General features: G+C 29.1%; 1 protein-coding gene across 4 annotated transcripts in view; it reads left to right on the top strand.

The window, feature by feature from the left end:
* LOC122538556 (regulating synaptic membrane exocytosis protein 1) overlaps nucleotides 1–12,438 on the top strand; it is a 289,590-nt gene that overhangs the window by 150,608 nt on the left and 126,544 nt on the right. For all 4 annotated transcript variants that reach the window (XR_006308875.1, XM_043672749.1, XM_043672748.1 and 1 more), the window contains exons 4-5: nucleotides 9,318–9,399; nucleotides 10,832–10,973. Coding sequence is in view for 3 of the 4 variants with exons in the window: in XM_043672749.1 (XP_043528684.1) it covers nucleotides 9,318–9,399; nucleotides 10,832–10,973 (224 nt within the window). In the remaining variant the exon portion in view is untranslated. The remainder of the gene's footprint in view (nucleotides 1–9,317; nucleotides 9,400–10,831; nucleotides 10,974–12,438) is intronic.

Raw genomic sequence — 12,438 nt, 5'->3', positions numbered from 1 at the left:
AACATTTAAATGCCATAAATTTCACTCACACGAATGTTTCGAGCATTATTGAAACACACACGAATAAAATCATTTAATAATTTTCATCGTTTAATCTTGAAAGATCATATCTTTTCATTATATATGCGTAGTATAAACAAATATAAATGCAATTTATTGAATTATAATTAATTTAACAACGAAATGCCGATAATTAAATTTCCAGATAATTATACTTTTAACAGCGTATTCGTATTAAGTTAATTATGTTTTTCTGAAGGAGCAGTATTTGTAAGTAATTTAAAGAAAAGTATTATTATACTTATAATTATATATTAAAAGAAACAGAGGACATTTTTAAAAAATTAATGAACTAACGTTTGATCTTTTCTCTTTTTTAACTTTTCTTTATGTTTATTTAAATCTTAATTGCAGTTGTTTTTGTTATTGGAAATTTGGAAATATTTGGAAATTGAAAATTATCGTTTGAGAGTAACTCATTTAATTTTGGAATTTTTAATTTAATTTAATTTTATTATGATATAATAAAATTATAAACAACCCTTTATTAAATCACTCAATTTTGGATTTTTTAAATTTCATTTAATATCATTATAAAATAATAATATGTTATTAGACACTGTAATAATTTTTGGTTAGACTACTGAACAAACTACAAAATAAAATAATGTATTATAAATTTCAATAGTCTAGCAATTACTATAGTCATGTTCTAAATTAATTAAAAAATTAACATTTCCTCCTGTGTCATTGATCTTTTTTACATTTAATTAATATTTCTCTTTCAACAAGTTTCATTTTTCGTCGAACACCGTCTCCCTTGAAGAACATTGTTGAACAAAGGATCATCGAGGTAACCAAAATAGGCGAGAACTATTAAAAGCCATCCTCGAAACGCTAGAATAGTCGAGTGTTATACAACCCCTGAGGTGATCCGGCAAAAGTCGACCTCTTTAGCATTAGATTATCCTCCTTTTTCCTTCGCCTGTCGTAATTAAGCCGCGTGGTCACAAGGGAATCGTTTCTTTCATTCGTTTCTTACCAGAGCGATAGCATTTCTTTTTTATTGTCGTTTTCAACCCTCCCCGTTGCCTCGTCAGGAAGTTTTAATTAAAAATTGTGTATCGAATAGAATGTACAATAAAAAATATAGATTGCGACAATACAGTAACTCAGTGAATGCAGGTATCTGATCTAATTGTGTATGATGTATAAATCAGGCCAAAGTGATGAACTAACCAGTCTTTGAATTTTCTAAAATGTTAGCGTTTCGATTATATTTCATCTTTTGTGTTTAAAATAAATTTATATTTAACAAATAACACGTAATATATATTATTATATATGATAATTAATATATATATTATTATATTATATATTATATATGTATTAATGATATATAAATATTATTATATATATTATATATTATATTATATATATTAATGAATATATTATAGTATACTATAGTCATATTTAATACAATTAAATAATATATACCACAAATTTCCTTAGTAATTAGAAGGAAATGATAAAAATCTTTTGTATCAATGTACGTTTTTATAATTCTTAAATGTCGTTATATAAAAACGTTAGACTAACGTCTGCAATAATATATTTATTCGAGTTTAAATTTTAAACAGAATTAAAAAAAAAAAATACATATGTATACTATTTTATCAATTTCTTTATTTTTATCATGTTCATTTGTTTTTTTTTTTTTTGATAATACTGAATTTTATAGCTGAATTTTATAGCTATTAAAAAATATTAAGAACGTCTAGAATCCAGTATCACATATTTGCCATGAGGATAGTATTTCAATTTTCGACAAGTAAATGAACTCTCACTATTTTTATCAGAGATCTGCAATGACAAACTAGGCTTGATCTGGTATTGCAACGCGTTGTTCTCAATTATTTCAATCGTAAATATCATAATAATACCACCCTCTCCTCTAAAATATAAAATATTATTTATAAAATGTAAATACTCACATCGCGTCATTATATACCGTGGGAAATTCTAGATTAGATTATTCAATTTTGGATTTTTTAACTAATTTAATTTCCATCAAAAATAGAATGTAAACATTGAAGGAATATTTTTGATTATCGAACATCGACAATCATAAATTTACAACATATGATGTGCCAAGTAATCATAAAGGAATTGAAAAAAATCGAGTCAAATAAAATTCTCGAAATAGAGTGAAATTAAGGGAAATAAGAAGGCACGAGATTAATTTCAGCAAACGTGACGGTAATAACATATATCTGCATAACATATATCATTCAGCCAATATGGTGACACTAATGACTCTCCTTCGTCTATCTTTAACAGCAATCTTTTCAAACTTTCCCTTCTTTATTTTCTCATTGGCCGATCGGCATAATCTCGATCAGTGACGCAAATCGAAACCGCGCGATCCCGACACTTTAACGTGGCAATTACACGGAGGAGAGACGCCCACGGAGGTGGAACGTTTTTTCGAACGACGGGACGACGTCTCGCATAAAAGTAAGGGAAGCGGTGGATCGTGAAATGGAGTCGAGGCAGTTAAGCCTGGCGATAAATTCTCGCCCCGCGTGAAACAAAAAAAAAAAAAAAAAAAAAAAAAAAAGAAGAAGGAAACGAAGGGAGACTAGGAGCCGATTGGATCACTTTTAGGTTAATTAGACATTTATTCTCGCGGCGAAGACCGCCGATTGTTCCCTTTGTTCCACCAGGTTGCGAATATTCGAACGACGATAACAACCGCTCCTGCGAATCTCAAGACGGTTCGCTCTTCTCACCAAGGATTTTCACTCTACTTTCCACCGGGTCTTTCGCCTATCCTCTCGTAATCCTGGCTTGTTTGAGCAACCGTTCGTCGCCGACTACCACGCGTTTGAATAAATTTCACCGGGATCGGTTCGACGATCGATCCGAGCTTATGGATTCGTTGCTCGCATTCCGACGAACTGTAACTCCTCGAGAGGTAGATATAAACGAAGAATTTGCTGTGCTAGTTAACACTCCACGGCGAGAACTTTGTTTGAACTCGAGAGGAGGAAGGATTCTGTTTGATCGGTGATTTTCGCTTCATTCGGAGATCCGAGAGTTAAAAAATGCAACGAAGAATTTCATTTTCTTTCCTTTTTTACAGTTTCGAGCTACATAGATAATCGTTACTTTTTAAAATTATTGCTGACTGCGTGAATTATTTGTTATTTCATGCATTAATGTGAAATATTTTGTTACGAAAAATAAATATCAGTTGATAACGTTTCCTTTGAAACAGCAATATGTTTGATAATAAAATGAATAATGCTCTACAAGTGATTTCTGCAAATTACGAGCTGATCGATTGTTTCATTCGATATAAATAAACGTAAAGATTTTGTTTGAAACGGGGATTTGTAATTTGCAACTTATCCTTTGTAGTTTTTCTATGCAATACTCGTATAAACGCAATATAAAAGTTGTTGAAAAAGTAAAAAATCTAAATAGAAGTTTGTTTTATCTATCGAATATTTTTACGTACTGTCCGAATTCTGTGTATTTTCCTTTAAGATTAGTGCAATATGTATTAAATGTCATCTTGTGCAATAAAACATTAATTGCATGTAATTCCTTCAAAACATTGTATATTTGATCAAAGTAATTTCTTTATCATTCTACATACTAATTTATTTAATGACATCAGACTTGGAAAAATTATAGATTTTAGAATTTGAAAAATTTCAAAACACAACGCAAATTATAATATTTTGTTATATCATCACGATATTATATTTTTTCGTTTATAAATTTTTTAGAAATACCGATGCATTGAAATATTGCTTAAAATAACAAGAAACAAAAAATTTAACTTTATGTAAGAAAATTACACGATGATTCTAATTAATTCCGCAATAATGTAGTTTAACAATTTCTGGATTTAATACTAATTAAATAATATAATTAAAATTTCTGGATAATGATAATTTACAGTAAATTTATTTTTCTTTAACGTCAATTGATAAAATTTAGTGCGTCAATTTCAAAGAAATAACTAATAATTTATTAATTAGTAAATTATTTTCTTTAACGTTAATTGATATATATATATATTTAGTACATCAATTTCAAAGAAATAACACTTTATTAATTAGTAAATTATTTTCTTTAACGTTAATTGATAAAATTTAGTGCGTCAATTTCAAAGAAATAACACTTTATTAATTAGAAAATTATTTTCTTTAACGTTAATTGGTAAAATTTAGTGTGTCAATTTCAAAGAAACAACACTTTATTAATTAGTAAATTATCGCGTCAAGAAATCCTCAATTCAAACTTGTCATTAAACAATCATTTGATTACAAAGCATCACGTTGAAACAAACAAAAATACTCTATCATTATACATATATAGATATAAAATTCGTTTTATAATCACACTTATGAAGAACATTTGATATATAATGTAAGAATTACAATATGGTATAATTTAATTCGGTGATCGTTGATGAGTAGGTATTATCAAGTTTGATGGGTACTATGTGTTGGGGAAAATACTCATCTGATATTGGAATATGATTGACATAACATCAGATTCAATAGACTGGCCACGTGCTATCTATAATTAATAGCTATTTAATCACATTCAGAATTATACTGGCTTGGGATTGATAGTGTACGTAAAGGGGGATATTATTATAGCATATTTAGAAATATTAATATATTTTATATTTTAGTATTAACGTAATTCTTTTCAATTGTTGAATTTATCGATATTTAATTCAAAGCAAAATTGCAATAAACTTAATAATATTTTGAAGAAATTGAAATGAACTAATAATAAAAGGAATTAATTTAACGAAATAGAAAATAATGATAACAATTCGCGATGAAATGTAGTAAATTATTTGATAAATTAAGAAATACTGTAAAGTATATAAAATAAACTAGTTTGAAATTTTAATAATATTTTCTAAGCTCGTTAATTCGATCTTCGAAAGAGAATGATTTTAATTTTAAAAAAAGATATGCTTTTAATTTTAAAAAAAGATATTAAGAATGCTAAGAAATTTCTATATAGTTTCATCAGTTTTATATTTAGACTTATTCAGTTTTATTAGTTTCATATTTATAAGATTTACCTTAGCACAGTACAAAATTGAAATTTTTAATGATTTTTATGCATTTTTATAAACATGACTAAGAAATTGACGTCTAAATAAAAATTTCTTTTGCTAAATGTAACGCTAAATATCTTAGCTTGATTCGAAATATTCCATTCATTTTTTCACCTTAAAATTTCCCATAAATGCATAAAAATCCGCGAAACTTTTTTTTATTGCTTTTACGACTTTACAACTTTTTAAAAATGCCCACTCGTTGCCGCAGTAGGAAAATAATTCAGCAACGGAATGTTCTCAGTAGCAACTATAAATTCAGGTTTACTCAAACATAATACCAATGAAGTCTTTACTAATCCACTAACAAGAACTTCACTCGACACTAAACCTACATATGTATATACTAACTACTTCCAGCACAATTGTCTTCGGAACAAGCATCGCCATTCGCGATATTAAAACCCCGCCGCTACATGCATGTAAAAGTTACATATCATGTACTTCCAACAAAACGTAATTTTCTAAAAACGATGCATTAAATGCACGCTATCTAATCCTGACGATGTTGTTCTTTGCACGCATTCACTCAGGAATGTTCAACACACAAACCTGTTATGTAGTTTTGTTTCGTATTCTAATTTTCGCGATTAGAACAATTAAGTTATTAGGACAATTAAGTTATCGTGTTAGAACTAATTAAGAAGCGAATTAGACGCTGGTAAAAAAGAGAATAAATAAATTTAAATGATGATAAATAATATTGATTAATTACTTGTTGATTAATTCTTGTTGTGTTAAAACCTTGTTATCCACGCCATATTTAAAAATTTTGAGTTTTAATTTTATCAAAAGCTGTTACGTGTTTTCAGTAATTAATTCACGAACAGTTGATGATAAATAGCGATTCGTATCAGAGTCTTCATTGTATCTATTTTGAAATTAGTTTTTAAATGTCACTTAATTAGAGTACAACGACAAAAATATATATGTATTTATAGTTGTACTGTGTAATACTACGTTATGTTATTTTGCATTGTGTCGTATTAGCAAAAAGTGATCCAGTTTCGTTCGCTGAATTTGAAATTCGCAAGACAAATTCGATGATCTTAGTTAGTATATTACGTCGTTCCGAACCAAGATCTCTTCATCGTAACGAGGGAGATTAAGACAAAGTGACAAAGTGACAAATTGACATTGATGAGAATTCAGATAATGAAACAGTCCTTGAATAATTCATTTTCATACGGTTAGTTAATCTCTTAGTTTTGTTGATTATTATAACATTTACAAATTTTTAATTTAGTCCTGATTTATCCATTTGTATCCACAAACTCTTTAAATATGATTGAAGTCACTCACATTTAGAACAACTATTTTATTTTCAATCACTCTTGCTTGAAACTTTTGATCAGCAAATTCAAACTCCTTAATAAATTGTAATAAGTATATATTTTTATGCTTCAGTCACATTCAAATAATATAAACAGTTTTCGTAGAATCTTCATTAGAAGCTACTTTTTAATTTTTATTAAATATGATAATATCCCCGTGATGAAAGAACAAAAAAAAAAAAAAAAAAAAAAAGAGAAAAAAATTCAAAGGTCGAATTTCAGTTAAAATAACATGAGTTATCATTAAAAAAAAAATGATATATATTTTGAAATCTTGTCAACCTTTGCGAACCGAAATTTAACGCGCCCTTTGCCTTTGCCACTAGAGACTTGTAATTTATTAAAAGCAATCTAATTTTGATATACCCATTTACATTCGTAAACTCTCCCAACATGATTTATCATTCACATTTCGACCGGCCAATTTGTTTTTAATAATTCTCGCTTGAAATTTTTAGTCAGCGGCCTGAAACGAAAATCCTCTGGGATATTAATTTCTCACAAAATTGAACCACTTCCCTGTTTTAATCATATTTAAAAAAAATGAAAACACAGCAACTGGATACTACATTTTTCATTAGTATTTCGAATTCAATCTCGATTTATCCATTTCTATTCACAAACTGTACGAAGCTCTTTCATTGTAAATCATCATTCATATATGCATTTGGATTGACCAATTTTTTTTTTTTAATCATTCTTGTAACCTGAAAATTGACCCTCTGTTATACAAATTTTTCTGAAAATTGAAGTATATTTTCGTGTTTTGTTCGCATTTGCGAGATTTATGGCCATTTTTCATGGTGGTTAGCTCTCCCCTCCTCCCTAAACCCTTTCGGTCAACTTTTTAACAAGGAACGAGGAACGACCGTGCCCAGCGGCGGTAATTACGGGCCTAACTCTCCGTCAGTTGAAAGATTTACACTACACGAACGCTAGCTTCGATTCCGCCGCTTTTCCAGCTACGCTGTTTCGCGCCCTCGAGTGGCCCCGGACCACGGTAATAATGAGTTTAATCTTCTATTGGCTCGGGAGCTTAGCTAACCGAGACTCGTTAAATAAGCTGTAGATAAAGGCGTTAGGGGATACGTCTCTGTCTCTTTCTTTCTTTTCTTTTCTTTTGTTCTTCTTTTTTTTATACAAAATGGAACGAGAGACCTTTTCACCTTTCGTCAATGCAAGGGAAAAGATACATTCGGTAAATTAATATTACCGTGTACCTTTGAGATTTCTCTCTTGCTGATGAGGTTTGTAATTTGAAGTGAATGGTGGTAAAATGGGGTGTAATTTCATATCTCACTGCTTAGGAGTTTTCCATGTTGTTGCACGCTACGTTTTAATGAATGCATTCTATTTCTTTCTTAGGTACGCGAATGTGAAACCATTCGCGGATCAATGGTTGAATTTATAAATTGCTTGCAATTATGATAATTAAAAAATAAATTGTTACAATTTTCCAATTATTCGAAAGACGTCCGAGTTTGTTGCATTCTCAAGGGAAACTTCACTTTCACGATATTGTAATGTTACGTAAAATAACATTTCTGTGAAAAATGAGTTGAGGATTGCGAAGGTGGAATTTCTTTAAAAAAATTAGCTCAGATTCACTGTTCAACAGTTTAAATTAAACGTTGAAAATTTGACGTAAGTTTGTGGTACGCCGAGATGTTAGATCAACGAGTTTGAATTGTAATTGTTAAAATTCGAAGCTAAAATCCAGTCGCAACGTCTCGCAACGAACGGTTCTTTACTTCTACATCTGCAAGTTTAGTTTTTCCCTGTTCAGAAAATTTGCAAGTCTCTTTGTCGGTGTAGCGTTCTTGCATTTTCAGCAAAAAATCTCACAAAGCAAGTTCCCGTATAACTTGCAGTTCACGCTGTCTGGCTGGCTGGCGTTTTGTTTTCTGACCTTATTGCAGCGTACGATCCAATAGACGTTGCGAAACAAAGGGTTATTAATCGGTGTAAATATTGTATCTGTTATAATACGCGAATACAGCGCGGCGCTTTGTTTCATTCAGTTCAGTGAATAGGATCCACCTCGAAGTTTTAAACAGTTAATAATTTGCAGCACGCTTTCACTTCGTTCGTACTCTTTTCTACGAATTTTAACTTTGTGGATTTGAAACGATTTGTATGAATATGGAAATTTGAAAAACTCACAAACAATTCCTTTTTTATTATGCCATATGTTTGTAGTTAATTTTAATTTTCAATATATTCGTACATATATTCTGATGCGTAATACATTAAAATTTGTAATTTTGTTTTTAATATATTATTTACTTTAATTCTACCATATTATGTACAACACGTACGTAGTTTCAATAGATTAAATTGAATTATTCATTAATATTTACACATTATCATCTATTTGTTGCTTAATTTTTTTATTTACCACTTTATTTATTGATTTATATATTTATTTTTGTTATTTTATTTATTTCATACGCGTAAAATTAGTAACATTGTTTGAATTACGTTACTTCTATCAATGTAATATGACAAAATATTTCTAATTTTATGATTAACTTATCTTTTAGAAAATAAGAGTATATTGAAAATGTAAAAGAAGAAACGAATGTCCTGATACTTTTGTGTTCAGAATAAAAGCTGCTAAGGACAAATTGCACTAGGATCATTAATAATTACGAATTATTCAAAGGATATTAATAATTACGATTATTCACAGTTTTTTGTAGAACGACGAATAACAGAGACATTTTTAGCTGTTCCTATTTAAATGCTGTACAATTTTGTACAAATTAAAATTATATTTACTGAAAAATTAATTACGTATGTAAATTATGCGTTATTTCTTTTTACAGTGACAAAATTTGGTCCAGGTAAAGTCACACCGGCCGAGGAAACTCAGCCCAAGGAAGAGACGACGACAGAATCAACGAAGACGTAAGTATTTTCAGTAGTACATTCTAAAATTTAGACGACCTGAACACAAGAAATTGAACAATTCAAAATATCAACCGAATATTCTAGATAAAATAAATTTTATATAATTTTTTACTCATAATATATAGGATGTCTTGAATTTTGCTACTCAAAATTTGAACTAAATATCAAACTCTAAGACTAAAATATGATATAGTGAAAAATCTATGAATGCTTCATTAAAAAGTTACAGCAAAGATATAAATAGTGTGACTATCAATACGATCAATTTTAATGATGAATTAATCGAGAAGACCCAATCTCTTGATCTCTTAGGTTAGTTATTATTTTTAAATTTCTGATGCGTAATACATTAAAATTTTACAATTCACAAATTTAAATTTCCGTTCATTATCTTTGAATAAAAAAATGTACAATATAGAAATATTAAAAAAAAAAATCAACTGTACGTGAAAAAATATAAAAAAATTCAGTCCATAATAAATTCAACAGAGCTTCGATATCAATTTTGCATTACATAATACGTATATATGTATAGCTTTACGTTCTTGTTACAATTTTTTCATGAAACTTTGTATGATACTTTATTTATAGAACATACTGGAAAAATTCCAACACTAAAATTTAGAATATCCTATGTAGAGCATATTTCCTCGTTTAAAAACACAAAGTTTGACTGAAACCAGGGATCGAAAAAGTTAAGGAACTTTTAATAGGTTCTATTTAAAACATGGATCGTGAAACTTTTTCAAAAAATGTACATTTCGAAAAATTTCGAAAAATGAATAAAACTCGATTGTAAAAATGCATTTTTAATTAAACGTTCTAGAATATCTGTTCCATTCACTATTTAAAAGTATAACTTCTCTCTACAAAAATTCCATGGAAGACAAATATTTTTTTCATACGAAATATACAAATTTGAACAGAATTTGTTTTTTCTTTTTAAACGAAAAGAATCCATTAACTTTTAATGATGGATAAATTATTAGTAAAATAAATATTAAAGTTCATTCATTTCTATTGTATGATATTTTAATAAGGATAAATTTAAAAATTTATCAAATATAATGTTTAAAATAAAATATAATGTCGAAATAATTATAATTATAAATAATATAATAAAATTATGAAATTAAATGAAATCATCTGAATATAATGAATTTGAATCTTGAAATATAAATATATTTCACGTTGCAATTTAATCGACATTTTTTCATTTCGATACCTGGCTGAGACTCATAAAACTGAGAATTTGAACGATCGAGAATAACCAGCGATACCTTAGCAGAGAAAGTCGAGAAGCTCGCGGAAACTGGACAGCTCTTCGTTTCTAAACGATAGTAGTTCGTTTGGTGTCGAAGCGATTCGTCTGAAAGCGTCTCCACGAGCGCGAAACTTCAACCACGATCTCTTCACTCGGACGTTTCAGGAAGTCGAAAACCGGGGACGATTGCAGAGTGTGTCGGAAGTCGTTCGCGCCGGAAGAAGCCTCGAGAATCTGCTGCGAGTGTCAACACAAAGTTTGCGAGGACTGCGCTTGCTATTCGACGACGACGAATTCCGACGATCCGGTGAGCGTTTCGAATCTCTGTGTTGCGTTATAGCTAATAGTCTATTTTCGGACAATCAATCGATAATTCCGGTAATTAATTTCGGATATCTGCATTCTGGTAATTTCGTTGCCGCCTACGACGAAAGTGGGTGCGTTCGAAATATTTCATGGAACGCGTGGGACACAATATGAATCAGAAAATTAATGAATTCAGTCGTGTTTGATCTTTGTAACAGTTAAATAGTTAAATAACTCTACGATCATGTAGCACATTCTGTGGTTTTTAATTATAGGAAACGTGTAGTAACAAACGTAAGAATATACATTTATATTTCCTTTCGTCCAGAGTGCAACGTTTTTGCATCTCGTTCAAAACTTTTGTGAATCGATTTGTCCGAAAACCTATACTTATACATTCATAAATTCATTTCCTGTTCATGTGAAAAATAATCTTAATGATATCTAACAGTCGAGTATATTTAGGTAAAAGATTCAATTTTATCTGTCGCTAGATTGCAAATGACGTTTCAATTTAATTTTACAATTTTTCATTCTTTTTTTCCGTCTTTTGTTTTCATCTTTTCACTATGTACAAACAGAAAAATATTGAAATTGATGAAAACGTGTAGACATCACTCGCAATTACGAATATCTCACCTTAAACAATGTATATTAATCTGCAAATTAAACGGCAGCATCGAAATCAATAAACTCGTAATGAAAGTGGCACGAAGGAGGGAATCATTTATTAAAAACGATGGATACAATTCGCACACTGCAGGAAATAGAGGCTAAGATAGGAAACGAGAATTCTCTGCAGCGGCGTATACACGACTTCTACGACGTTTAAGTTTTTTTACGAGAAGTTTTTTTTTTGTTAACAACATTGCTGCATATTTGTTTCAATATTATTAGGAATTTGTTTCCTTGTGCAGTTTACTTTGTTTTTCTAAATATCATATAGCTTGTTGTCTCATACCGTTTTCATAAATGCAAATTAACATTTTAATAAATTTAATATGAAAATTATACTCGAGTGTATATTTAAGTATACATTATACAGAGTATATCATCTTGTGTGAAATGGTGAATTAAAATAGATATAAAATGTTAATAAATGGTTTCGATTCATGTCTTTGAAGATACATGTAATTGAAAAAATATAAAACAAAATACGATGACAAAATAATACTGTTTTACATACCGAACATTATAGAAAGGTACATTGAATATTTCATGTATGTGCATTCTATGCAATTTTGCACTTTGAAACTTTTAATATAAATGCACAAAAATCCGCAATCTACTAATCTTTTTGTGAGTGGACACGTAAATAAATGAAATCATGTTTCTCAATGCAACTTCATATCATTTCTTGATTGAAAAATTATTTTTCAGAGATATTTTAAATTTAATTTCTTGTACAAAATAATATATTATATATATTTAACATATCTGTGATATTATAAAAATTATAAGTTATT

The sequence above is a fragment of the Frieseomelitta varia genome, unplaced genomic scaffold, assembly GCF_011392965.1.
Source record: "Frieseomelitta varia isolate USP_RPSP 00005682 unplaced genomic scaffold, Fvar_1.2 scaffold_167, whole genome shotgun sequence".
Lineage (NCBI taxonomy): Eukaryota > Metazoa > Arthropoda > Insecta > Hymenoptera > Apidae > Frieseomelitta > Frieseomelitta varia.
This window is presented reverse-complemented; position numbering and strand designations above follow the sequence as displayed.